Consider the following 27,333-nt stretch of genomic DNA (forward strand, 5'->3'; position numbering starts at 1 on the left):
TGGCAGTGTATGTCACATGTCCTTGCCCTATAAGACCAAGCCATTTTCCCCGTCGACACCATTTTCTCACTGCTGCAGCTGCGTGTTAGACGGCACCGCTGTTGCTGTGTGCGCTATACCTTGTTAATTTCAAGCCAATTTTCGCACAAATCTACAGATAGCTTGGGAGTAGGGAATAGTTGTGATTGCAGTCCTTTTAAGGACTAGGTTACAGCATTTCCTACGACTTTTATCAGGCAGGTCTATGCTCTTAAATAGATAGATTGTGGGAGTAAAGACTAATTGTAATTGGAGTCCTTTTCAGGACTAGGTTACATGAGTTCCTATCAGTTTTTGCCAGGCAGGTCTGTGCCAGTGCTGTGCAAGTTTTTTTCACAGCATTTGGCTGAATCTAGCAAAGCTAATCCTTTTTGGCCTATTGCAGAGTGTGTTAGTCAGTGGAGTAGCCTATCTGTGTTGCAAGATATACCACCTGTGTATAGAATACCAATTTTTTTACTGCACCTAGTGAAGTAAAATCTTTTGGGCATAGCATCATTCTATTAGTCCATCTATACTGACCTCCATCAGGTTGCAAACTGAATATAATTTTTTTCTGCATCTACCTCTGAAAAAATATTTGGGCTTCTAGCTGTGTGTGGGACTTGTTGTATTAGTCCATCTATACTGACTTCCATCAGGTTGCAAACTGAATATAATTTTTTTCTGCATCTAGCTCTGAAAAAATATTTGGCCTTCTAGCAGTGTGTGGGACTTTCTCTGTTAGTCCATCTATACTGACCTCCATCAGGTTGCAAATTCAAAATAATTTTTTGTATGCATCTACAGTACCTCTGAAAAAATATTTGGGCTTCTAGCTGTGTGTGGGACTTGTTGTATTAGTCCATCTATGCAGACCTCCATCAGGTTGCAAACTGAATATAATTTTTTCTGCATCTACCTCTGAAAAAATATTGGGCTTCTAGCTGTGTGTGGGTCTTGTTCTATTAATCCATCTATACTGACCTCCATCAGGTTGCAAACTGAATATAATTTTTTTCTGCATCTACCTCTGAAAAAATATTGGGCTTCTAGCTGTGTGTGGGACTTGTTGTATTAGTCCATCTATACTGACCTCCATCAGGTTGCAAATTGAATATAATTTTTTCTGCATCTACCTCTGAAAAAATATTGGGCTTCTAGCTGTGTGTGGGTCTTGTTCTATTAATCCATCTATACTGACCTCCATCAGGTTGCAAATTAAAAATAATTTTTATCTGCATCTACAGTACCTCTGAAAAAATATTTGGGCTTCTAGCTGTGTGTGGGACTTGTTGTATTAGTCCATCTATACAGACCTCCATCAGGTTGCAAACTGAATATAATTTTTTCTGCATCTACCTCTGAAAAAATATTGGGCTTCTAGCTGTGTGTGGGTCTTGTTCTATTAATCCATCTATACTGACCTCCATCAGGTTGCAAACTGAATATAATTTTTTTCTGCATCTACCTCTGAAAAAATATTGGGCTTCTAGCTGTGTGTGGGACTTGTTGTATTAGTCCATCTATACTGACCTCCATCAGGTTGCAAATTGAATATAATTTTTTTCTGCATCTAACCCAGCCAATAGTTTTGGCCTAATACCACAGTTTGGCCACTCAGCTCTGCTTGGTTACCATCCATTGTTTTTTTGTGCAAACAACTCCAGAGTTGTGAATTAGTTAACCACCAAAATGAGTGGAAAAAGGCCTGCTGCTGGTGGAAAGGGGAATGGGCGTGTTGGGAAGGGGAAAAAAGGTTGTGTCCGTGGGGTAGGTGTTAAAGCAACAGTAACATCTGCAGAAGAAAGATCATCTTCCAGCCAAACTAAAATGTCTACTTCTTTTAGCGGACAATGTGATAAGATCCCTTTCTTACGGCCACGCCAATCGCTACAAATTCCAGATGAGGCTCAAAAACAGCAGGTGCTTCAACGGATATCAAGTGCTCCTTTAAGTGGGCTCTCCTCCACATCAACTTCAACATCACAAATACTCCAGTCCTCAAAGGTATCACCCCAATCGCACTTGCTTCCTCACAGCTCCCAAATCTCCAGCTGCCTGTCTGAGTATGAGGTAGAACAGATGGTTGAGTCTGCAGAGCTGTTTACTCATACTATAGCCTGGGAATCAGAGGTCGACTCCAGCGCTTCTGTGAATCCAGACGAGGAAATGATCTGCACTGATGCCCAGAATCTTTGAGTCGGATCCAGGACCAGACGCAGAAGGTTCTGACCATAATGTAGACCCTCATTCCCAAACTGTAACTCCTGTTGGTGGAGACAATGAGGAAGACGATGATAAGACTCAAATACCTGATTGGAGCGACAACTTTAGTTTTTTGTCAGGGCAGGAACAGGTTGGCTCTGAGGACGACGGGTGTGATAACGCACAGGGTGATGATGATGAGGTTGGAGATCCCACTTACTGTCAACCCACAGTCAGCCAAGAGATGAGGTCAGCAGAGGAGGTGGAGGAAGATGCTAGTGACGACGAGGTCAGGTTGCGCCTTCCTGGACAGAGACGTAGTACTGGAAGCACGTCAACAACTGCATCCTCAAACACAACTCTGCCTCTCACCACAAGTCGTGGTGGCTCTTCAGGTCGCATGGGTGCTAAGCCTTGCATAGCCTGGGCATTTTTTCAGATCGATAAAGATGACCCAACTCGTGTTATCTGTAACATTTGTCAGCAAAAGCTAAGTAGAGGCCAAAAAATACATAGTTTGAGTACTTCATGCATGAACCGGCACATGGACATGAAGCATAAGTTGCAGTGGGAAGCTCAGTGTGCTACAATGCGGCCTAGCCGGCCGGGCCAACCACCGTCTGCCATATCTTGTGCATCCGCGGCCTCTTCATCCTCTGTGACTGGGGGGACAGCAGTCACACCTGTTTTGGGGCGCAGACCTGCCACCTCTTTACCCGCAACAGCCAGCGTGATTGGCAGGTCATCATTTTCTTTGGAGGTGGTAACACCAGCTGGTGTTGAGCGCTGTCCGACATCGATAGCACCACCTTTGGATCAAGGCAACCTAACATGTCCGCCTGCATCTTCCTCACAGACCGGCAGTTTGCCGGGGACACCCTTATCAACCCCGTCTAAGCACAATAGCCAGCCCTCGGTCCCTCAGATGTGGACAAGTAAAAGACCATTTCCTCCTAGCCATGAGAAAGCTAAGAGGTTGAATTTCACCATCTGCAAGCTCTTGGCTACAGAAATGCTGCCTTTCCACCTGGTGGACACAGAGGATTTTCGAGACCTTATGTCCGTCGCAGTGCCCCAGTACCAGATGCCCAGTCGGCACTACTTCTCAAAGAAAGGTGTGCCTGCGCTCCACCAGCATGTCGCACACAACATCACCGCTTCTTTGAGAAACTCTGTGTTGACAGGGTGCATTTCACCACAGACACTTGGACGAGTAGGCATGGACAGGGGCGTTACATGTCGCTGACTGGGCACTGGGTAACTATGGTGACAGCAGGACAAGGGGCTGCTGTCCAAGTCTTGCCGTCCCCACGAGTTGTGCGTCAATCCTCTTTATGTCATTTTTCCTCCACTGCTTCTGCCTCCTCAACCTCCTCTCGGTCTTCCACCTGCACCCAAAGCCTGTCTGGTCATGCCACAAGCTTTCTAACTGCGCAGAAGGGATCCTGCACACCTCCTTACTATGCTGGCAGTAGGGCTCAACGTCATCAGGCGGTTTTTACATTGAAATGTCTGGGAAATGTGAGTCACACAGCTGAGGAGTTGTGGTCAGCTCTGGAGAACCAATTTCATGAATGGTTGTCTCCACTGGACCTGAAACCAGGGAAGGCCGTGTGCGACAATGCTGCAAACCTGGGTGCGGCCCTTCGCCGGGGCAATGTCACACACATGCCTTGTATGGCTCACGTGTTGAACCTGGTTGTCCAGCAATTTTTAGCCCACTATCCCAGACTAGATGGCCTTCTGCAGAGGGCACGGTCGCTGTGTGCTCACTTCCGCCGTTCGCATCCCGCAGCTCAGCGACTTACATCTCTACAGAAGTCGTTGGGCCTGCCACTTCACCGGCTAAAATGCGATGTGCCTACCCGGTGGAATTCAACTCTGCACATGTTTCAGCGACTGTGGCAGCACCGACAAGCCCTGGTGCAATACGTTCTGACGTATAGCCTGGGCCAACGAGATTCAGAGGTGGGGCAAATCACGCTGGAGGAGTGGTCTCAGATCAGGGACCTATGCACCCTTCTACACAGTTTTGAAATGGCGACGAAGATGTTTAGTGCTGACGATGCCATTATCAGCATGACTATTCCGGTGATTTACATGCTGGAGCACATGTTAAACAGAATTCGGAGTCAGGTGGTGGCACAAGAGGAGGTGGAGGAAGTAGAGGAGGAGGAGTTGTATGCGGAAGGGCTAACATCTGCAAGGTCCAGACGGTCGGCAGCACCAAGGCGGCAGGCATGTGAGGGTGGGGGAGACGGTTTTACCAGGGCGCATGGTAGCAGCCAAACTAGTGAGGAAGGTGCAGGAGCCCAGGAAGAAGTGGAGGACGAACTGATGGAAGACTCATCAGATGAGGGAGACCTTGATCACATTTCTGTTGTGCGAGGTTGGGGGGAGAGGACAGAGGAAGGAAGCATGATTGTTACCTCGCCACCAACACAACAGGGACTTGGTGCTCCTGGATGCGCAACACACATGAGTGCCTTCTTGCTGCACTACCTGCAACATGACCCTCGAATTGTGAGAATTAGAAATAATCCTGACTACTGGGTTGCCACACTGTTAGATCCCCGGTACAAAAGTAAATTTGCAGAAATTATTCCTGCCATAGAAAGGGATGCACGCATGCAGGAGTATCAGCAGAGACTGTTGCAGAATCTTACATGTGCTTTTCCACAAAATACCAGTGGTGCACGTAGTGAATCTCACAGTTCCAACTTGCCGTGGGACCGTCAAGTGTTCAGCACTCAAACCGTAACAGAACCACAGTATCTGCTGGTAACATCAATTTTGCGGAATCATTTCACCACTTTTTTAGCCCATCCTTTGCAAGGCCAGAGGAGACAAGAAGTCTGACACAGTCAACGCCTAGAGACGATGGTACAGGAGTATCTCCAAGTAAACATTGAAGCCACGACTGTGTCACTGGACCCTTGCTCTTTTTGGGCTTCCAATCTGGATAAAAGGACGGAGCTAGCCACTTACGCCTTGGAGATCTTGTCATGCCCCGCAGCCAGCGTTCTGTCTGAACGTGTGTTCAGCGCTGCTGGTGGTGTGCTGACAGATAAGCGCACGCGGCTCTCCACTGATAATGTAGACAGACTCACGTTCATAAAGATGAACAAATCCTGGATCCGAAACGACTTTTCTACCCCTGTGTCATCCTGGGGAGAGTAAAAGCTTGATGATTGGTTAAAATCACCCTACCAACCGTTTTAAGCTTTCAAATTACTAATCATGTTTATCTGTATCTTGACTGGAAAATAATTTGGGCTTTGTAGCAGTGTGCAGCACTGATCCTATTAGGCCATCTATACTAAAGCTTCACCAGATTTAAAATTAAAAATAATTTTTAGCTGCATCTAGCCCGGAAAATAATTTTGGGGCTCCGAGATGCGCAAGACACATAAGTGCCTTCTTGCTGCACTACCTGCAGCATGACCCTCATATTGTCAGAATTCGAAGTAATCATGACTACTGGGTTGCCACACTCTTAGATCCCCCAAACTTTTCGATCAACCTTTTCATTTTAATAAAGACCAAAAAAATGGTCATTTTTGAAATTATAAGCATTAGCAGGTTGTTAGAAACTGAAATCAAACAGTTTTCAACTCAAAACTTTATTCTAGGTGATGTTACATTTTCACATAGGACCCCTTGTTCGAAAGGAGCTTCTGAACTCTCTCGTCCATTGAATTTGTCAGGTTTTGGATGGTTTCTGCTTCAATTGTTTTGCATGAGGACAGAATACCCTCCCAGAGCTGTTGCTTAGATGTGAACTGCCTCCCGCCATCATAGACACTCCTTTTAATGATGCTCCAAAGGTTCTGAATGGGGTAGAGGTCAGGGGAGCATGGGGGTCACACCATAAGTTTGTCCCCTTTTATGCCCATATCAGCCAGAGATGCAGATGTTTTATGTGCAGCATGAGATGGTGCATTATCATGCAGAAAAATGATCTTGCTGTGAAATACACGGTTCTTCTTGAACCATGGCAGGAAGTGCTGTTTGAGAAAATCCACATACATTATGGAGTTCATCTTTAGCGCCTTCAGGGATCCTAAAGGGGCCGACAATCTCTCTCCCCATGATTCCAGCCCAAAACATTACTCCACCTCCTCCTTGTTGGCGCTGTAGCCGTGTTTGCGTGGGGTGTCCATCAACCAGCCATCCTCCACTCCATCCATCTGGACCATCGAGCGCTGCACGGCACTCATCCGTGAACAAAACTGTTTTGAAATCAGTCTTCATGTAATGTTTGGCCCACTGGAGCCGTTTCTGCTTGTGTGAAGTGGATAGAGGAGGTCGACAGGATGGCGTATGCACAGCTGCAAACCTCTGAAGGACCCTGCATCTTGTTGTTCGGGGGACGTTGGAGGCACAAGCAGCTTCAAAAACTTGTCTGCTGCTATGACAAGGCTTTTTTGCCGCTGCTCTTTCAACCTGACGTAATTGCCTGTAGGAAAGAGTCCTCAATTTGCCCTTATCAGCACGCACACGTGTGTACTGTGAATCAGCTACATACTTCTTGATTGCCAAGACACTTCATCCTGATCATCGCACAATGTTGATTGTAGTCATGCCTTGACCTAAACACTCCACAATTTGTTGCTTCTCAGCAGCCGACACATCCTTTTTCTTTCCCATTTTGGCAGAAAATGTAGGCTGCTTAATAATGTGAGAGAGCCTTCTTAAGTAGTCTTGCCTTTCATTGGACACACCTGCCAAACTAATTAGCACAGGTGTCTGCAATTGCTTACAGTGATATAAAGAGCCCTGACACACATCACCATCAATGAGTTTAACTGACAAACAAACAAATTCTTCCCTTATCACTCCTAAACACTTTTTGCATAATAATTTGGAACGCAGTGTACATGTGCTTTTCCACAAAACACCAGCGGTTCACGTAGTGAATCTTACAGTTCTAACTTGCCAACCGTGGTCTGTATGGAGTTGTTCAATAAAGGGCCCAAAATTAAGATAACATAGATGGGAGAGGTCTCTATGAATAGGAATTCCTAAGTATTTGATACCCTGTGAGGGCCAGGCAAAGGGAAAGTTGGACTGGATGGAATCCTATATGGATTTGGGGAGGGAGACATCGAGGGCCTCAGACTTCGCTGCATTGATTTTAAAATTTGACCATGTAACAAAGTGATCTATTTCAGCCATAACAGCATGGATGGATATATGTGATTGAGTGATATATACTAGGACATCATCAGCAAATAGAGAGCACTTGTACTCGGTGCCTCCCACCTCAATCCACCTAATATTGGGGTTATGGCGAATTGATGAGAGCAGGTGCTCCGTCACTAGGATGTATAAGAGAGGGGACAGAGGACATCCCTGCCTTGTCCCATTGGTGATTGTGAAAGGTGATGAAAATGTTCTGACGCACCCCCTGGGCCTTGGGACACCCGGAGCCGGACCCTTCTTGGTGGATGCTGGTGGTTGTAGTCTTCGTGGCGGCGACCCGGTTCCGTGGCTCAGGGCGGTCAAACCAGTGGCGGAACTATTTATGTGGTTTTGATGTTTAAATGTACGACTACGCCACCCGTGGATTGCGGTCAGAGTGAACCGCCGCTACAGGGCAGACCGCTGAGGCTGGTGTTGTGGGTGCAGCAGAGCGTAGCATAACTCCCCACGGGAGGAGTATAGCCTCAGGGCAGTGTATGCGGAGGATGGGGGTGATGGTGCAGGGCAGCAGCAGTAACGACACGGAGTCAGTGATGCAGTTCAGGGCCTTTACTCACAGTTCTTATTATCCAGACCACGTCTGCAGGTAACGGCTGCCCACGTCGTACTGTGCTCACCAGGTGAGGGGCTCAGACAACTCCCAGATAACTTTGGAGCACTTCACAGGACCCCCTTTGTGTGTCCTTTGTCTGGCCTTTCTTACCAACACTTCTGTCCGGCTGCCTCGGGCCTCCTCTTGGTAAACTTGGCGCCAGTTTCCCTGACCCTATGTGGTGCCTTCCTAGCGGGTGTAGCGAGGGGCTGCGCCACATAAAATGTCAGAGCTTCCGGTTTCTAGCTGAGGGTCGTTTCCTGCCTCCGCTAGTTCGGGGACCGGTCTCCCCCTTTGGCCTGACCCCTCCACGCAGGTGGATTCGGGCGTGCGGTGGCGACTCGCCCGTCCGCACCCCTGGGATCCCTTCATTCCTCGTTCCTGGAGCCTTCTCCGTTCCTCTTCCTTCCTTCTCCCTCTTCCAGGCCTGGGCCTCTGTTACTAGGCCCGCCTCCGGAGCAGAGCTCATGCAGAGCCCCTGCTCCCTGCCACTTCTGCTCAGACTTCTCTGCACTGAACTAAGATGGTGCCCACCTTTTATACTCCCTTCTCAATGCACCCAGGAACTGCTTCCTCCCTGCTCCTGCACTACAGGGTTCCCCTTCCTCAGTGTTCCCTCCCCCCACTCCAGCCAGGGACAGGGACTGTCGTGCCCATCTCAGGGGCATATTGGTCGCCCTGCCCCACGGCAATGTGGTGTAATGCATGCAGGTGTCGGGTCCTGATCCACACTCCATCCTTATCTGAGAGTGAGATATCACACCTCTGGGTGAGGTGCAATACGTCTGTAGCAACCGAGCCCTCAGGGTGCTACAGTTCCATTTATCTTCAGCCTAGGTGACGTATTGTGATACAGGGCCGTGATTTTGGCTATAAAAGGGTCCCCTAGACCCCTACCCCAAGCTTTTTAAGAGAATCATATATGGCGTGCCAGGAGACTCTATGGAATGCTTTCTCAGCATCCAACGAGAGTATCGAATTACAAATTTTTAACTGCATCTAGCCCAGGAAATACTTTGTGCCTAGTAGCAGTGTCTGCTAGTCAGCGGATTATCCCGGCTGTTAAGCAAGCTACACCACCTGTAGTTTAGACACTTAATTTTTTCAAAGGAAATGCTTCGGGACCATGGGATACGTAGTGAAGAGCATCAGGAGGCACCCCAAGGCATAGGGGCTGGGACTGGCAGTAGGATGCCTTGCGGTGGACAGCCGAGCTCGATCCTTATAAAAGCTTTTTAACTGCAGCAGCTTTAATGGACGCTACTGGAGCTGGAATTACGCGGCTGCTGGCATGAGACTTGCCCTCCAATAGATCCTTGTAAATGGATTTAAAGTGTATTCATTCAAATTAGAGAGACAATTTAAATTAAAAAGCTTAGAGCTGCCTCCACCACAGGGGGGCTCGCTCGACCCACCAGCGGACAGGCACCAGTATTGGGAGAGGGGGGCAGGCCATCAGGGTTCACCGCGGCTCTGGCACAAACCCGGCGACACGGAGGTGGCACGGGCAGGAGCGAACTGGCCGTGTCGGCTTCTCACTTTTTGGATTTTAGAAGGGCATGACATGCCTATATCTGTGTCTCCCCCTCCTTTTACTCCTCCACCTCTTTTCTTTTCGCATGACTATATGTACTTGTCACTTTTCCATGTGTTAGTTATGTCTTCTGAGCAGTTTGTCAGCTTTTGGACACCTTTTGAAGGTGTTTTCTATGTGTTTCTATGTGTTTTTGTTTGCCTGCCATTGGTTTTAACGGTGTTCGACGAACAGTTCGGCGAACACACGGGTGTTCGACGAACCGAACTCGAACACTACGGGGGTGGCTTAACACTAGTAAAGGCACCTCCTTGTGCTGGGGGCCCTATTTTCAAGAAGTGGGACTCGCATCTATTGGAAGTTTATGGTATATTCTATTGATCTAACAAATGTCCCAGATGAGAACATTCCTTTAAAGTATATACCGGTCCTTTCACACAAAACCGCACAGAAAAGCACGGTCTTACTGCTATTATCATCAACTAGCTAAAACTGCTTTTTGAGCACTTAATAGAACTTTCTATGCACTCCTTTTTAGTGGGCAGTTTGTCTCCATTAGCATTCTGCAGCCATATAGGTGCTGGAACTTCCTTTTCCTCTTTTCCAGCGTACATTGCTAATGCCATTTGTCTTACCTGTCCTGAACTTAAAGCCACCTGTAAGTTATGCCTGTATATGATTTGATTGAAGAGTAGGAGCAGAGAAAAAAAATAAAGGACCCCCCCCCCTTATAATCTGTCTCTGTATCTCTGCTGCTAAAGACAGATTGCTTTGACAGCAGGCAGTGGACAGCAAGTAAGACATAAAGAGAGAAACCTAGTGGTCTGCATTTTATAGCATTTTTTTTTTCGTTTCGGGGGTAAGATTGTCTAATAATCACATTAGCTATCAGATCAGGTCGTCGGAAAGTCAAGTACCATGGCTTCATTTGTCATTCAGTCCGTGGCTTCATTGGCCATTCATTGTTTAACTCACACACACCCCTATAATTGTCAGTGTGTATTACACAGAGCACATAATGTACAAAGTGTGGACAACTCTTATTTTGTTTCGGATGGGATCCGCTTCCCATTTCGTTATTTTTATTCTATGCAAATAGTCTCTTCATTGAGGAAGAGGACTAGAACTCTTGTGCCGCCTATTATAAGCTAGCAATCCTAAAAGTCAATATCGACCCTTTAACAAGCATTGCCATATGAGTTGGGATAAAAGCCTAACCAGAATCTCAATTTACACGCTGTTTTAAGGTATTGCACCTCATCAGTGCAAAGTATGAGATCTGAATTGGCTGCAATGAGAGGCTTATTAGTGGGATCGAAGGGGTAATATACCCCGAAACACCTTGTCTGCAAATTGAGATTTTGGTTTGGCTTTTATCCCAACTCGTATGGAAAGGCTCATTAAAGGATCACTATTGACTTTTAGGATTAGTGCCAATAGGTGGCACTAGAGTTCTAGTCCTCTTCCTCTCTCAAGAGGCAATTTTCATATTTAATTTCCCAGAGGAGCATTGCATGGCTTATAAGCCTCCTCACATTGGTATGTCACTCTCCACAAGGAGAAAACATACCCCTTTTGATCTTATTATTTTTGTGCTGGAATGCCTGCTATTGTAAGTCATTGTGATCCATAAGGATTAGTATAAAAGTGATCTGTCACAGATGATCTTGCTCCATTATGAACGTGTTATGATATCAGAGCCTGACATTGATGTTCACATTTTGTTAGATAGATGCATTTATACATTTACATCTTTCTCCCTTTGCTCAGATTCCTTGCCGCAGTCAGTAGTCCTGGATTTTACCCATGTAAATGTACTGGATTATACTGTTGTGATGGGTCTACGTGAACTCCAACAGGAGTTCCAGTCTCAGGGGAGATCTCTGCTATTTTCAGGACTGCAGGTATTTGTAGTGCACTGAAGAGGTGTATCATTTATTAATTGTTTCTTATAACTTTGATTATAGTTCTTAGATTTTCCTTTTCTACCTTGTAGCCTGATATCCTTCAGATCTTATTGGCCGCAAGTTTGAAAGACTTTCAGCATCCGCAGGGCATGACGGCAGGTAATGTTTGCTGTGAAGAATGTACCCGAACCCCACACTCCTCATTAGCTACTTGAGATGTTCAGTCATTTTCCTTTTCTTTGGGTGGGTCTGGGCACCCGATATACTTGTTTCTGATTTTTTACAGAATAGTTCTCTTTGATTAGAAGACAAATAAAGGTGTTTTCCTGTCAGGATTATATAAGGGCATATAGACATCACAGAGGGAATTACCCTTGTCACCTCCCTTTTATGCATTGGCCAAGTCCCCTCAATTAATTAAATGACCGGTTATATATTTGAAAGCCCAGTTGACACGTGTCAGACAAGGATGTCCCTGGTGATAGCAGCTAATCACTGGGCTTAAAAATAGGTTGTCTTTGTCAAATCTTTGTTGTACAGGCCACATGGAGACCACATAATGCTCAGGAATATGATAAAAACCTAAGGTTTACATTCTGAAACTCACAGGTTTTTGTAAGTGCCCTGGGGTTGAGTCCTCAAGCAGTTTTTACCAGAATCCCGGAGTAAAACTGCTTGAAATGTTTCAAGTTTTTGGTAATTTTTGACGTTTTCATGCCCCCTCTGTCCAGCTCCGGCAAATGTTTTGTTGGATGCACTTGGCCACACACACTTCTCAAATTCATCTTAATTTATACCACGTTTGCCCTAGTGATGCATGACTGTTAAAAGATGCACCAGATTCATTAAAGAGGCGCACATTTCTATAACGAATTTGGCACATCGTATTCTAGGGCTACATTCATTAAGACTTGCACACACAAAGAGACAAATTAAAATCAATAAAGACATCTCCAGACAAGGGACATATCACCCTCACATTGAACATATGGGATTAATTATAACTGGGGAACTGAGAGAGCTAACGCTTCAACCTCCATTGAAGAGGAGACCTCCTCAAGTGACAAGGTAATTACAACAGGAGATCTGCTCTGAGAACCAACCACCAAGAAGCTAATTTGTTTACTTGGTCAGAGAATTATACTTCCAAAGCACGAGATATGTCTGTTCAAAGCACTGATCGCAGACTTTTTGGAGCCAGTGGGCAGTGATGAATAAAGAGGTTTGCATCGATCTGATATTTATGGGAGATATATTTTTGGTGTTTGTAGCAAAGGGACAAACATAATGCATTCACTCACATCACTGTAGGGCTATTTTAACTGCTCCAACTTAATATCGTCCAATAGATGATGCTATCCATGCCATGTTTCATCTCTATAGAAAGGTAAAATCGCTGTCGGAAACATTATGACAATATTTACCACCTGGGACCTCCAGGGGGCGAAGATCTCCTGAAAGTTGGGGATCTCATAAACTTCTAAAAGACCTAGCACATTTTGCAACCAGTCCCCATATGAGCTCACCAAGGGGAGGTATGTGGGCAGAACCTTGATCTAATAAAAGCTTTGTTTGGGCTTTAGTTATGCCAGTCCCGGAAGTTACAGCTTGCTATAGTTCTGTCTGTTTTCCTAAGGAGTACTTCCCTCCGCTAAACACTGAGCCATTTCCGTTACACAAGTTTAATCATTTTCTTTCCCTTTTATTTCATGTAATTGTATATACACCATATTGTTTTGTTCCTATTTTGTATTATTTTTTTTTTTTATAAACACTGCCTACCTTTCTGGATTAAATATTAACGGGTGTCCAATCGGCCTGTATGAACGATTGGTGGTGGCAGCAAGTGGTTCCCTTTTGTTATTTTGGAGTTAACAGTGACTGTATCGGGATATATATATTCCATGAGCTGGAAGTGGAAGTGTATGTATATACCATAATCTCCCTAATAACTGGCCCAGTAGTGGAACAGCTGCGGCCGTGTCCATCACTTGTCAGTCAATAGCTTTATTGTTCTGACAAACTGATAGCAAGGGGTGGGATCTGCATGATCTCCCCGGTGTCATCTGTGACACCTTTGCAAATTTACACCTGAGCTAAGCACAAAAGTTCTGGAACAATATCCTTTGGACCAAGGAGACGTTAAATTTTTGCACACCGCTTCTCACCATAGACACCTCTTGCCAACAGTGAAGGATGAAGGTGGATGACTTATTTAAATTTTGTTTTGCTGCTAAAGGACCTATGCAAGCAATGAAAAAATGATGAACTCCACTTTAAATTGGCATATTCTTGAGAAAAATACAAGAGCATTTCTCCAGCAATTTATACAGGGCTGAAATTGGGTCATATAGCAGAATAATGATCCCAGACATAGCACCAGATTCATATCTGAATGGCTGAAAAAAGAAAATCCAAGTTTTGGAATGACCACATCAAAATCCAGATCTCAAGCCTACAGGATTTTTCCAAAACAAAGTGAGAGACTGATGAAATGGATGTGGAGCACACAGTTGTTTAGGCTTTACTTAAAAATATCATAGAACTGAAGGGTGTGCTTTCTTATTCCATGACGGTAGGTAGCAGGCCTTGCAGCAGTGCATTATGGCTTAAGTAAACCTTTAGTAACCTCACACTGGTCCCAATGGATATATTTGTCAAAGCTAGTGTTGAGGATTCCGATACCGCGAATATCAGTCGATACCCGATATTTCAGTATTGGAGTTCCGATACTGAGTTCCGATACTTTTAGAATATTGAATACCGGAATCGGAAGTTCCCATAATGCCTGCACTCTGCAGTGTCTCTGAAGGATGACAAGCTGGATGGCAGCGCTCAGCTGCGATCCAGCCTGTCATCAGAATGCCATCCCAGCATGAGAGAATTTTCCCAGGCTGTCAGTGACGTGCATGAGGTGAGCCGAGTTCATTGGACATGACTAGTGTTGAGCCACCCCCGTAGTGTTCGGGTTCGGTTCGTCGAACACCAGGATGTTCGTGTAACTGTTCGTCGAACACCTTAGAACACTGTCGAACACCGTCGACCACCGTTAAAACCAATGGCAGGCAAATAAAAACACATAGAAAACACCTTCAAAGGTGTCCAAAAGCTGACAAACTGCTCAGAAGACACTCTCTTTAAAAAAGCCGGCCGGCAATTCAGCATCGGTACCCGACAATTTAGAACAGAATGAATAGAGCATCACACATAGGTTAGATAGATAGAAACATGTCAGTCACATATATAAGAAGTACAGTGACAGTGTTTGGAAATAATTTTAAAAAAAAGCAGGCGGAAGTCTCTGGTAGCAGACAGGTGGTCACAGTTCGAGAAAGCAGGGCAAGTAGCAGGCTTTTGGTTTACCAGGAAGGTGGTCACAGCAAGTGACGGCAGGGTCTCCAGGCAGGCTGGCAGGAAACAGGCAGGTGCTCCCAGGTGAGCAGGCAGACAGACGAGGCAGGTAACTGGTGGGCGCTCCCAGGTGAGCGGGCAGACAGACGAGGCAGGTAACTGGCAGGTAACTGGTGGGCGCTCCCAGGTGAGCGGTCTGACAGACAAGGCAGGCGGATGCTCCCAGGTGAGCGGACAGATAGCCAAGACAGGTAACCGGCAGGTAACAGGTGAGCTCTCCAGGTGAGCAGACTGGCAGGTAGCGGGCAGGCAGGACGAGAAGTCAGGCTAGCAGTGGGACCTGAGGGCTGAAGCACAGATCAGACACAGTGCAAACAACTTTGCTCGGGCACCTCCATTTTGGATGAGGTGCCTCATATATGGGAGGTCCTCCGGCAATTGGCCGGGGACTCCTTAGGACTTCGCGCACGGTCCCTTTAAGAGAGGGGGAGCGCGCGCTCCCTAAGCACACAGCCGGGGAAGGAGCGCGTGCCGGAAGCAGCGGGGACAGAAGCGCTAGAGGACGCCGCGCCAGGAGCGGGAAGGTTAGAGGGACGGCGTCTCTGCCTAGCAAGGGGCAGAGACACCGATGCTACAGAAGCGCCATCTTCTGGCGCTGTACCCAACTCATACAGGGCCCTGGAGCGGTGGCTCACTGGGTAATAAAGGGGTTAGGGCCAGCTTGGTATTATCAGCTGGCCCTAAGCCCGAAATTCATGGGGTCACGCCAATATTAGACATGACCGCTATGAATTTCTAGTAAAGTATTTAAAAAAACCACAACACCCAGAATAAAGTCCTTTAATTGAAATAAACACACAATTCTTTAATGTTCTAAATTAAACCATACTTACCATCACGCCCATTCCAGCTGAAGCCAATGTCTTCTGCAATAAAAGTAAAATAATAAAGCAACCTCATCCTTACCTTTCCATGGTTCCCAGGATGGCTCCAGCTCTGCTACATTCACATGACAGGCTGGATCGCAGCCGAAAGCCTCCATCCAGCTTGCCATGCCGCAGATACTGAGAAGCGCAGGCATGCTTGCGCTCCTCAGTGTCTGGCTGTGACGGCATCCAGATGAGCCGAGATCATGTCCAATGAACTCGGCTCAATTCATGCACGTCACTGACAGCGTGGGAGAATTCTCCTGCGCTTGCGCTTGCCGTGAGCATGAGAGAATTGTCCTGCGCTCACGGCAAGCGCAGGAGAATTCTCCCACGCTGTCAGTGACGTGCATGAGGTGAGCTGTGTTCATTGGGCATGTACTCGGCTCATCTTGATGCCATCCAAGCCAGACACTGAGGAGCGCAAGCATGCCTGCGCTTCTCGGTGTCTGCGGCATGGCAAGCTGGATGGCAGCTTTCGGCTGCGATCCAGCCTGTCATGTGAATGTAGGAGAGCTGGAGCTGTCCTGGGAACCATGGAAAGGTAAGGATGAGGTTGGTTTATTATTTTACTTTTATTGCTGAAGACATTGGCTTCAGCTGGAATGGGCGTGATGGTAAGTATGGTTTAATTTAGAACAATAAAGAATTGTGTGTTTATTTCAATTAAAGGACTTTATTCTGGGTGTTTGTGTTTTCTTTTAACTTTCACTATGGGGTTAGTAATGGGGGTGCCTTATAGACGCCTCTCCATTACTAATCTGGGCTTGATGTCAGCTGGCATTATAAGCTGACATCAACCCCAACCCTATTACCCCACTGCCACCGCTACAGGGCAGTGGGAAGAGCGAGGCTAAGTGCCAGAATTGGCGCATCCTATGGATGCGCCATTTCTGGGGCAGCTGCCGGCTGGTGTTTCTAGCCTGGGAGGGGGCCAATATTCATGGCACACTTCCTGGGCTATTAATATCAGCCCCCAGCTGTCTGCCTGGCCTTTGCTAGCTATTAAAATAGGGGGGACCCCACGTCATTTTTTTGGGGGTCCCCCATTTTAATAGCTAGTAAAGGCTAGGTATTCAGCTGGGGGTTGATATTAGTAGCCTGGGAAGCTCCGTGGGTATTACCCCCTTCCCTGGCTTCAAACATCTGCCCCAGCCGTCTGCTTAACCTCCGCTAGAGACTAAAATTACGGGGAACCGCACGCCAATTTTTTTTTTTTAATAAATCCTTTATTTTAACACTAAATGACAAGTACAGTAATCAACACTATCACTGTACTTCATATATATGTGACTGACATGTTTCTATGTATCTAATCTATGTGTGAAGCTCTATTCTTTCTGTTGTAAATTGTCGGGTACCGGTGTATGCCGCTGCTGAATTGCCGGCTTTTCATGTAATACATTCTACATTATTCTTAGTTGTTTTCCTTCATGTAGAATTAACCTACAAGGAAAGAAAGGGTTTATTTTCATTTCGATATTTGTGTCCTATTGACTTGCATTGGTTTCCGTTATCTGAATCGGCGATATCCGATATTTTTTGGGTATCGGTCCGATCCAATCCGATCCGATATTTCCCGATATCTGAAGGTATCGCTCAACACTAGTCAAAGCTCCTGCAATCTGCTTGAGGGATATTTATGTGATCTTTTCACCTCTAATGACTAAGTAAACCTAAGAAGCCGTGGCATTTTACCCTTACATAGCAGTGATATGTGGATTTAATATGTGTCCATGTAGACACTAAAAGAGCATTTGGTGACCTTTGTACAAGAGACCCATGTTACTTCACATACTGTAAGATGTACCCACTACATGTATCAGCAGATAAATGTGTTTCTTAAAATTGAAGATTAACTAAACTTTTTTTTTTTTAATTTATTATTGATCAGCCTTTGCAAAGTTATGCATTTCTGTAATAATATTCATAACCTTATTTTGCCACCTCCTCTTCTAAACACTATACTGCACGTTTCACAAGCCCAGCTCATGCTCCTGTTATCCTTTGCTCAGTAAGATCCCGTACATTACATTCAAATAATCTGTGAACAGGACTTCTCTTCCCTGAGCCACTCTGCTCCACAAGCCAGGGTTAAAGGTCAGAAAGTCCCAAACTCAGATTGTTTGAATGCAATGTATGGCTCTGGCTGAGCAGCAGTTGAAAGGAGCTTCTAAAGGAGTTTGCAGCAAAATAAATGGGAGGGAAAATAAGGTCATATTACTCCCCCTAAGTTGCTCTTTAAATGACCTAATCAGTATCCCTTCTTCTGTAGTAAGTATTCACATAGGGTTTTGTCTACATTGTGACAGCTTCAGTCCTTAGAAGTGTTCTATCATTAAAAGTTCAAAGTACAAACATCTGAACAAGATTTTGTCTAACATACTTGTTAACGTTGCTTTAAGCCCCCGTCTCACATAGCGAGATCGCTGCTGTGTCACGGTTTTAGTGACGCAACAGCGACCTCACCAGCGATGTCGCTATGTGTGACACTTTGCAACAATCAGGCCCCTGCTGTGAGGTCGCTGATCGCTGCAAAGTGTCCTGGACCATTTTTTGGTCGCTGCTCTCCCGCTGGTCAGCACACATCGTTGTGTATGACCAGCGGGAGCAGCGATCAGGCTGGTAACCATGATAAACATCGGGTTACTAGGGGCACACGCGCACCTAGTAACCCGCTGTTTATCATGGTTACGAGCCTGCTAAAGTGAGCGGTAACCTCCCGCTCACCGTAGCAGAGTGGTAACCATGATAAACAACGGGTTACTAGGTGCGCGTGTGCCCCTAGTAACCCGATGTTTATCATGGTTACCAGCCTGCTCCGGTTTCAGCAGGCTCGTAACCAGGAGCAGGACATCGTGGAAAGATTCTTTCCACGATGTCGCTGCTCCCCTGATCGTTGGTGAGCCTGCCTGTTTGACAGCTCACCAGCGCCCACATAGCGACGCTGCAACGATCCCGACAACGATAAGTGTGACGGGGCTTTTAGGTAAGAAGCTGGGCACAAGGTGTTGCTTCTAGTTAACGATCTACTAGGATCCAGTTCATGTTTGCAAAGTACATACAATGTTCAATGGATAGGAAAAAAGACATTATAGGAAGAACCTGGTCAACTGAGAAATTATGGGAGGTTTTTTTTGCCTTTTTTTTTTCTTTATATGACTTGCGTTTCAAAGCATAAATAAATGGATTGTTCTGTGTCATTATGTTTTTGACACTCCCCTGTCTGTGCACATGTTAATAATTTAACTTACATCTTTTAATGACACCAAGTTTGGCAGATCATGTTTATTTGTCTTATATTCACAGCAAATGATCTATATGACGATGGAAGCATACAGCCCTTACTCAACAATACTCCCAAAGTTTCATCCGAGGTGAGAAAGTCCTAACAAGTGTTTCCCCGACCATGATGAAAGTGGAGTACACAGTACAGGGTCTTAATCCAATCTAAATTCACTTAGTTATGGAAATTCCTTTCCTTCTCGTTCAGCTGAAGTATTGAAGAAATGTTGGAAAAAAAAGACCAAACGCGGACTGCGGTGAAATGATTGGTGTACACATGAATGACTTTCTACAGAACTGTGTTCTGTAAAATGCCAAGGACATAAAGCCTGATAACTGTAAATACAGAAATGTGCCATACTGAAAAATTGTCTTAAAAACTTGATCTTGTAACTTTTAAATAAAGTTGTGTTTTTTATTTTTCACAAAAGGTAATTTAAATATAAAGAAACAAAACCCACATAAACATGTCCTACTATCACTATAGATTCAACAAGTTTTTCATAAATCAACACTGCAGAGAAATATGTACTAAACGTTGTAATATCTTACCAGAGACGTGCTACACAGGGCTGTGGAGTCGGAGCCCATTTTGGTGGAGTTGGGATAAAATGGACCAACTCTCTGACTCCTAAAATATATAATAAATTGGGTGCAGTAGTTCAATGCAGTTTGTGGGGAATATTTTTTCATAAGAATTTGGGAAAGTTATAAAATGTCCTATAAATGTCTGTCCTATTCCTGATCTAAGGGTCTGGACTTTTAGCGGAGATGAATCTGTGCTACAGTAAATTTATCACTTAAACATGAGCCATGTATGAGGGAGTCGTGGAGTCGGTGTCATAGAAATTGAGGAGTCGGAGCTTTGGCTTACCAACTCCACAGCCCTGGTGCTACAGTCTCTTCCTATGAGCCATTTTTTTCCTTCCCTCCACCACCTAAACTTATCTTTCACCTTTCGAAACTGATAAAATAGAGATGAACTGCAAGTTCACTGAGGGAATAGATTACAGCTGCTTATTAAAGTCAGTTGAGAAGGGTGGGAGGAATAAAGTGAGTGAGTGGCAGGTCAGCTGCTTTCTAGTAAGTGTTTTATCTCATCCCAGTGTTGGATTCACAGCTACTCTGCTCAGTCCTCCTGTATAATGTCTTTCATGCTGCTTCAGAGGGAGTGCTATAGAGATGGGAGAGCTGGACCCCCTTATCTATCTGGACTGTGGACTGCGTATGGAAGACATCAAAGCAGCTATTCTTCACCCACTAGCTAAGAGAAAACAGAACTTTAGAAATAGAGCCTGCATAGGGGAAAACTGGTGAAAATGCAAATACAAGTCATATAATGTTCAGAAATAGTGTTATTCCTCATCTACGCACATACAGGACAACATATACTAAAAAGTCACCTATAATGACAGGTACATTTTAACATCACACCCATAAGGTGTATCTCGTTGTCAATGAGTCATGACAAAAAAACTGAATATGACTTTCCAATGAAATACTGGGAGACTATATAGGGTGCCTGAATCGGTGACTTACCGCCGGAGCAGTGGACTGTCTTTGATGTGGCATATTGAATATGTGTTCCAAATTCGTTCCTGACCCCATGTGGCAATCCGAATAATTAACATTCGAATAATTAACATTCAAAAACATTTTGTACAATTTTAAAGATATAATTGAATCTTAAGATGAAATTTCACCGATTATTCGTTGAGGTAGAGTCATTTGTTTAAACAATGCTTAACTGCATGATGATGTAGTTTGATGGTAGACCAAAGAAACCACAGAGAATTATGGAACAATGTCTATGACAGTACATTAATACTGAAGCCGTGGTGTCGATGTACCGTTGCATACATTTATTTAGCTATCATTTATTTCACATATTGTGCCTCCGATAAGGTCATAAAAGATCTTTTGGGGGGATTTCAACATTTACATACGTCTTTTTTTTTTTTTTTTTTTAAATCTGATTTCCCCTGTAACTGGGGTTGACATTAGTCCCTGTTAAAGGGGACATTCAGCCTCCTGGATGCATAGCAGAGCTGATCTGGTTCTCCTAGGACCCAGCAGCTATTGTTCCCTCCCTACACGTAGCTATCACATGATCAGAGGGGTACGGAGGAGGAAGAATGGTCAGCGCGCCCTATTACTTTATACATAGCACTTGTTTAATGCTGTGTATATAGCGATCAGAAAGGCAGAGACGGTAACAAACTGTCTCTGCCTTCAATGTGGAGGGTTTCCTGCTTCCACAGCTGCATGCTGTCGTGCAGATGCTCTACTCTGCAGTAACGTTTTAGTACTCCAGCTCTTTGATATATTTTTTGCCCAAACTAGCCTGCCTACTCAGAATGCATTCTTACTAGTGCTTTATAAAGAGGTAAAATACTTTCTTTTGTAGAAGCGATAGACATAGATTGTTGGCATTTGGGGCAGCAGACTGCATTGAATGCTATAATTTAATATCACTTCACCTCACTCCAGCACCATCTGCCTTCACTGCCAGGCGCAGCTACTCTAATTGCAGCCTCAGCCTCTGTCCGCGCCACTCAATGACATTGTCACTGGCCACCCAACAAAGCTTTCTTGACCTCTGTACGATACTGCTTCTGCTGGGTATCGTGATTGCCACCCAGCCGTTAGTGGTTTTATGTATTTATTCTAATTAGGTCCTCATAGTCGGCTTATTTAAATCCCCTGTGACGCCTATCTGATGCCAGTTAATGCATTGTAGTATTTCCCATTGTACAGGTAATTCAGATTGACATGCTGAAATCTGACCTTGCTTTTTTAACCACTTCCCTGCTGATAAATCCCTTGGATGCCTTGTTGGAATTGACTCTGAACTGTATGAAATATCTGTTGCCTTTTGTCTCAGCTATATCCCCCTAAATTTGACCTTAGCTATCCTCCCGACTATGTCACTGTTCATTGATCTGGTCAATGTCCTCATCTCTCTCATCTTTACTCGACTTGCTGACTATATATACTACTCTCAACTCATTCTACCTGTAAACAGCTACTTCGTGTACGTAATTTAGGTCCCTCTGCAGTGAGATCCTCAACAATTGAAATACCAAGAAGGAAAGGTCATGGAATTGTGGAAATCAAAAGATTTATAGACATGTTAATGATATACAAATGATGAAAAACTGTAAAAAAAAATTTCAAAACATCTCAACTTATTCAGTATATATTATGAGCACCATGCGCAGAAATACATGCACTTACATGACATGACATGTTGTCATTGAGGTTAGTAATGGCTGTCTGAGGAATGTTCTGCCATTCTGAATGCTTTTAGGCATGCAAAATCATCAAGATCTGCTCCTGGCGGCTCGTTTTGCAATTGCCAACCATTGATGTCCCAAATGGGTGACAATTCTGGAGGCGCTTCAGGCCATGTTTAGCATTATGCCACTGCACACTGTAATCCCGAGAATAGGACCAATGTAACGTTCCCTCATGAAGTGCCCACATGGTCTCCAGACTAATCTACGATTGCATTCAAGACAAAAGTGGGGCTCATCGCTGTAGATGATAAACCTCCATTACAGTCTTCGGTCTCTATCTTTAGAGCACATGGGCAACGCCATGGAGAAGCACTTACAAGGGAATGTCACTCGTCCTACTCCCGGGATTATGGTGTAGGGTGGCATAATGTACGGTAGCCGGACCCCTTTGGTCTTCATTCCGACTTGGTTTTACATTGATTCAATGGTGGAACCTGTGGTACGACCATTTCTCAAATGTGCCATAGGAGCCAGGAGCCGTTTTTCAACACAACAACATCAGACACATGTTGCTTGTGCTACTATGACAAGCCTGTGTGGCTTAAACATGTTACCATGGCCTGCAGTGTCTCTGGACTTGTCTCCCATCAAGCACATTGGGGACTTCATTGGTCAGCAATTGTAAAGGGAGTCTCGATGATTTGCCCAAGTGCATTCGTCGTAGCAGAACATTCCTTAGACAACCATTAATAACTTCATTGATACCGGCCAAGAGGTGTAAGTAATACCCTATACAAGTCACACAGACTGGAGTACCAGCTTCACAATATAGTAACAAGGATTAGCAGACATAAGTTAAAAATGGCATTGTTGTATTGAGGTATAGAGCATATCAAATACTGGTTGCCGGAGAAAATTGAAGTGGTGACAAAAAGTATGCATTAAATAGTAACTAACTTACCATTCATGATGTAAGGTGTTTACCCAAAATAAAGTGCCTGTGCAAGATCCAGGGGAGAGCCCCAATGACCTCTTTGCGTTTTCAAGGGGTGTGGCTAAATGTGGGTTTTTATTTTGCCTGGTGTATATAGGGAAATGTAAATAGCAGCAAGTGTGTGTGACATGCAGCCTGCGCCGGAAGTATCTGTCACATGTTTGACGTCTCTGGAAAACTCCCGATGATATCACAGACATGCGCACTACCAAAAAGGAGGCCGTAAGAGACCGAACAGGCCCGGGACACAGATCGTATGCCAGCGGCCATTTTTATGTGGTCCAACAAGGGATGCCATATTGGATGGGGATATTTCATATATATCACACAGTATTATCATATACATGAGATGCTTATTATTATTAGTCCCATAAACAATGTATGATGTAACAACATTAGTAGAAAACCGCAAAAAAACTGAATTACAGAGACAATCAGGAGCAAATCCATAGAGTGAAAGAATTATGCCACAGGAGAACAAGAATCTGATGGAATAAAGCCTTGCTGGAGAAATACATTGTGAAAGGCCTAATACCGAGAGGTGTACTGGTTTAAGTATTCCCATCCTTTGCTATAGAAGATGATTGGTTTCAAACATGGTGGGAAAAATTGGCCAATAAATGCTCTAGGGGTTTTATGGAGCTTCTAATTAAAAATAATGATCAAACACTAACTGACCTAGAGAAAGATATAGTAAAACTAACACGGAGCCTGAGCAGAACTTTTCAAAATGGGAGCATGATATACAAGTGGACATAAGAAAAACATTTCAAAGGGGTGGTCTCGATCTTCAAAACAATCATGTTTATAGATGGAGAACAAGAGGGCATTCCTCGTGCTCTTTATCCAGAGCTCGGTCGGAGTCTAGCTCCTCTTATGCCTCTGGTGACGAGTCTGAATGAGGACGTGTTAAAGGAAAACGCATATTGAGAACACCATGAGAAATCCTTTTACTGGACATCCTAGAGAAGAGATACCAAGATGGTGAGTGGACTGCAAACCATGTCCTATGAGGAACGGTTAAAGGATCTGGGAATGTTTAGCTTGCAAAAAAAAGGCTACTAGGAGACTTAATAGCTGTCTACAAATATCTGAAGGGCAGTCACAGTATAGAGGGATCATCCTTATTCTCATTTGCACATGGAAACACGAGAAGCAATGGAATGAAACTGAAATGGAGAAGATACAGATTAGATATTAGAAAAAAAATGGCAGTGAGGGTGATTGAGTGGAACAGGCTGCCCGAAAGGTGGTGAGTTCCCCTTCAATGGAAGTGTTAGAACCCTCCTGTTTGTTTTTTCCATCTTGTGTTTTGCGGTCACGTGACCATCTGCCTTTTTATTCCAGCTCCGCCCTTTTGGCTGTGCTGGACTTCAGTGTTGTTTGACTGTTTCTCTAGCCAGGTGCTTCAGTGCCTTTCTCTGTCAGTTCGCTTGGTCCTTCTGGGACCTCTAGTACCTTTTTGTCAGTTTATCTTTTCGTGTTCTGCGACAACTTCCTCTGTTTAGGAGGTGTCCCATTTTTGTTCCAGTCCTTAGTTCTTTTAGGGACCCCTTCCCGTTTTGCATTAGGTCTTCGTTCAGACTAGCCGAGGACTAAGGCGGGTCTGTTTGCAAGGAACAGGCAGCCCGCTACATCGTAGGGATTCAGCTTAGTCTTAATGTAGGGATAGCTTTCCCCGTCTTTCCTTAGTACTTGTTGCAGATCATAACAGGAAGTCTGAAAACAGAGGCTGGACAGATATCTGTCTGAGATGGTTTAGTGAATCCTGCATTGACCAGAGGGTTGGACATGATGACCCTGGAGGTCCCTTCCAACTCGAACATTCTCTAATTCCACTCTGCAGATCTGTTCTACCAATGATAGGTTTGAACTTCAGGCAACTGACATAAAGGAGTGATTTACATCAAGGAGCTTTAGCCATTGAAGCATTAAAAAGGGATATGTGCGTGCAAAGAATACCTCCAGGCAACATCAGCTATTTCAGCAAAATAAACAAGAATGTGGGAATCAGAACATCAGGTTCATATCCACGCATAATTGCCAGTGGACTAGGATTCAAAAAATCATCCAAAAACACTGGTCGATTTAAAAAATGGACACTATTCTGGCCACTAATCTCCCTGAAACCCCTTTAGTCACTGCTAGGAAGGGAATTAATCTAATATATATTTTGGTAAGGAGCCACTATGTGGCAAAGGTAGTCAATCCTTTAAATCCGGTAAACAATAAACCCAAATGGGGCTGTTATCCGTGCGGTGACTGTTTAGTATGTGGGAATATCATTAGAAGCACAAATTTTGTAACAGCAGATGGAAAGACACAATTTACTATCACAAACTATATTTCATGCAGTACCAACTTCATATAATACGCTACATGCTCATGCTCCAAGATTTATATAGGACTTATTTCACGTCAATTGCATATCCAAGTAAGTGAACATATACATGATATAATAAATGCACAGAAAGTTAACAACCTTTCAGTTTTAAAAATGTTACCCAAACATTTTCGGATTTTTCTTGATTCTAACCCCAAAAGTTTACAAGTTTGAGGTATTGACTGCGTTCGTGGTGGCATGAGGGGAGGAGACATGATACAAGCTTTGGCAGAATTAAAGTGCCGTTGGATTGTCAGTCTTGGTACCATGACTCCTAATGGACTAAGTTGAGCTTTGCTCCATTTCTATAATGTGATATGATGTCTCTCTTTTTGGCCCCTGGAATCCAGAAAGCAACGTGATCAACAACATTCTCCACATTTTTTTTATTTTGGTACATGGAATATTTATTTGCACCTACCTGTATGGGTGATAATGTTTCACTATATCACTTCTTATGTATCTATGCTATTTATAAATTATGTAATTTTTGCATTGTTTAGTCTGATATTACTGTCATTGCTCAATTATATATTTTCACTTTTTTCATATATTTGCTTCTCCTATCCCCCTTCTCCTTTTTTAATTTCACTTCACTTCTTTTTCTTGACAGTTTATAATATTTTTTCCAGTTTTATACTGATGTTATTACATTATACATTGTTACATAATAATCATTTCATGTATATGATACTACTGTGTAATATATATATAATATCCCCATCCAATATGCCATTGCTTGTTGGACCACATAAAAATGGCTGCTGGCAAGCACTCTGCTGTCCCGGCACTGTTCTGTCTCTTATGGCCTCCCAATTGGTAGTGCGCATGTCTGTGACATCATCGGGAGTTTCCCCCCTGACGTGCGTCCTCCCAGAGACACCAAACATGTGACAGATACTTCCAGTGCACTTCCCATGTGCTGATACACCGGATGCCATGCACATTTCCCAATATATACCAGGCATGATACACACATTGCCACACCCCTTGAGAAAGTGAAAGCGAAACGCGCATTGGGGCTCTCCCTTGGATCTTGCACAGGCAATTTATTATAGGTAAGCACCTTACATCATAAATGGTTGTCAGCATTGTACATTGCTTACATAAACGTCACTATGCGGCCGTATACTGAATGCTGGGCAATTAGTAAGTTGGTTACTATTTAATGAATACTTTTTCTTACTTTTTGTCTCCACTTCAATTTGCTTAGGCCACCAGTATTTGATATGTTCTATACCTCAATACAACCATGCCATTTTTGATTTATACCTGTTAATCCTTGGGTACTTTTTCAGATCTTCGTTTGCTCACCTTCTTTTACAATTTTTGTATTTTTTGTCATATTTGTTATCTTTGTTTCAGTAATAAAATTTGATACCTTGTTATTATATTGTGAAGTTGGTACTCCAGTCTTTGTGACTCGTATAGAATATTAACTGATTGAGAGTTTACTTCTTACTTTATCCATGTTCTGACAACATGTTCCCAACCAGGTTACTCTATATGTGTCCTATGAATATTATAAGATGTGTAAGCGCGTGTATTTTTGTGTGTCGTGCTCCTATTTAATACTGATTTAATCAATGAAAAATTAGTTTCAATTTTTTCATCATTTACATATCATTAACATGTCTATCAATCCTGCGATTTTCATAATTCCACAACGTTTTATTCTTGGTTTTGCAATT

General features: G+C 44.1%; 1 protein-coding gene across 3 annotated transcripts in view; it reads left to right on the top strand.

Annotated features, from left to right (window-relative positions):
* The window catches only part of SLC26A11 (solute carrier family 26 member 11), a 52,313-nt gene extending 31,970 nt beyond the window's left edge, over positions 1-20,343 (top strand). The window contains exons 15-18 of one of the 3 annotated variants that reach the window (XM_073684122.1): positions 11,328-11,461; positions 11,554-11,623; positions 19,051-19,118; positions 19,235-20,342. In XM_073684122.1, the coding sequence (XP_073540223.1) occupies positions 11,328-11,461; positions 11,554-11,623; positions 19,051-19,118; positions 19,235-19,246 (284 nt within the window). In that variant the 3' untranslated portion in view covers positions 19,247-20,342. Of the gene's footprint in view, positions 1-11,327; positions 11,462-11,553; positions 11,624-19,050 lie in introns of all 3 variants that reach the window. The other 2 variants (XM_073684121.1, XM_073684120.1) reach the window with 2 other exon arrangements.
* The last annotated feature ends 6,990 nt before the right edge of the window (positions 20,344-27,333 follow it).

The sequence above is a fragment of the Phyllobates terribilis genome, unplaced genomic scaffold (assembly GCF_046119375.1).
Source record: "Phyllobates terribilis strain yellow unplaced genomic scaffold, ASM4611937v1 Scaffold_5__5_contigs__length_657084704, whole genome shotgun sequence".
Classification (NCBI taxonomy): Eukaryota; Metazoa; Chordata; class Amphibia; order Anura; family Dendrobatidae; genus Phyllobates; species Phyllobates terribilis.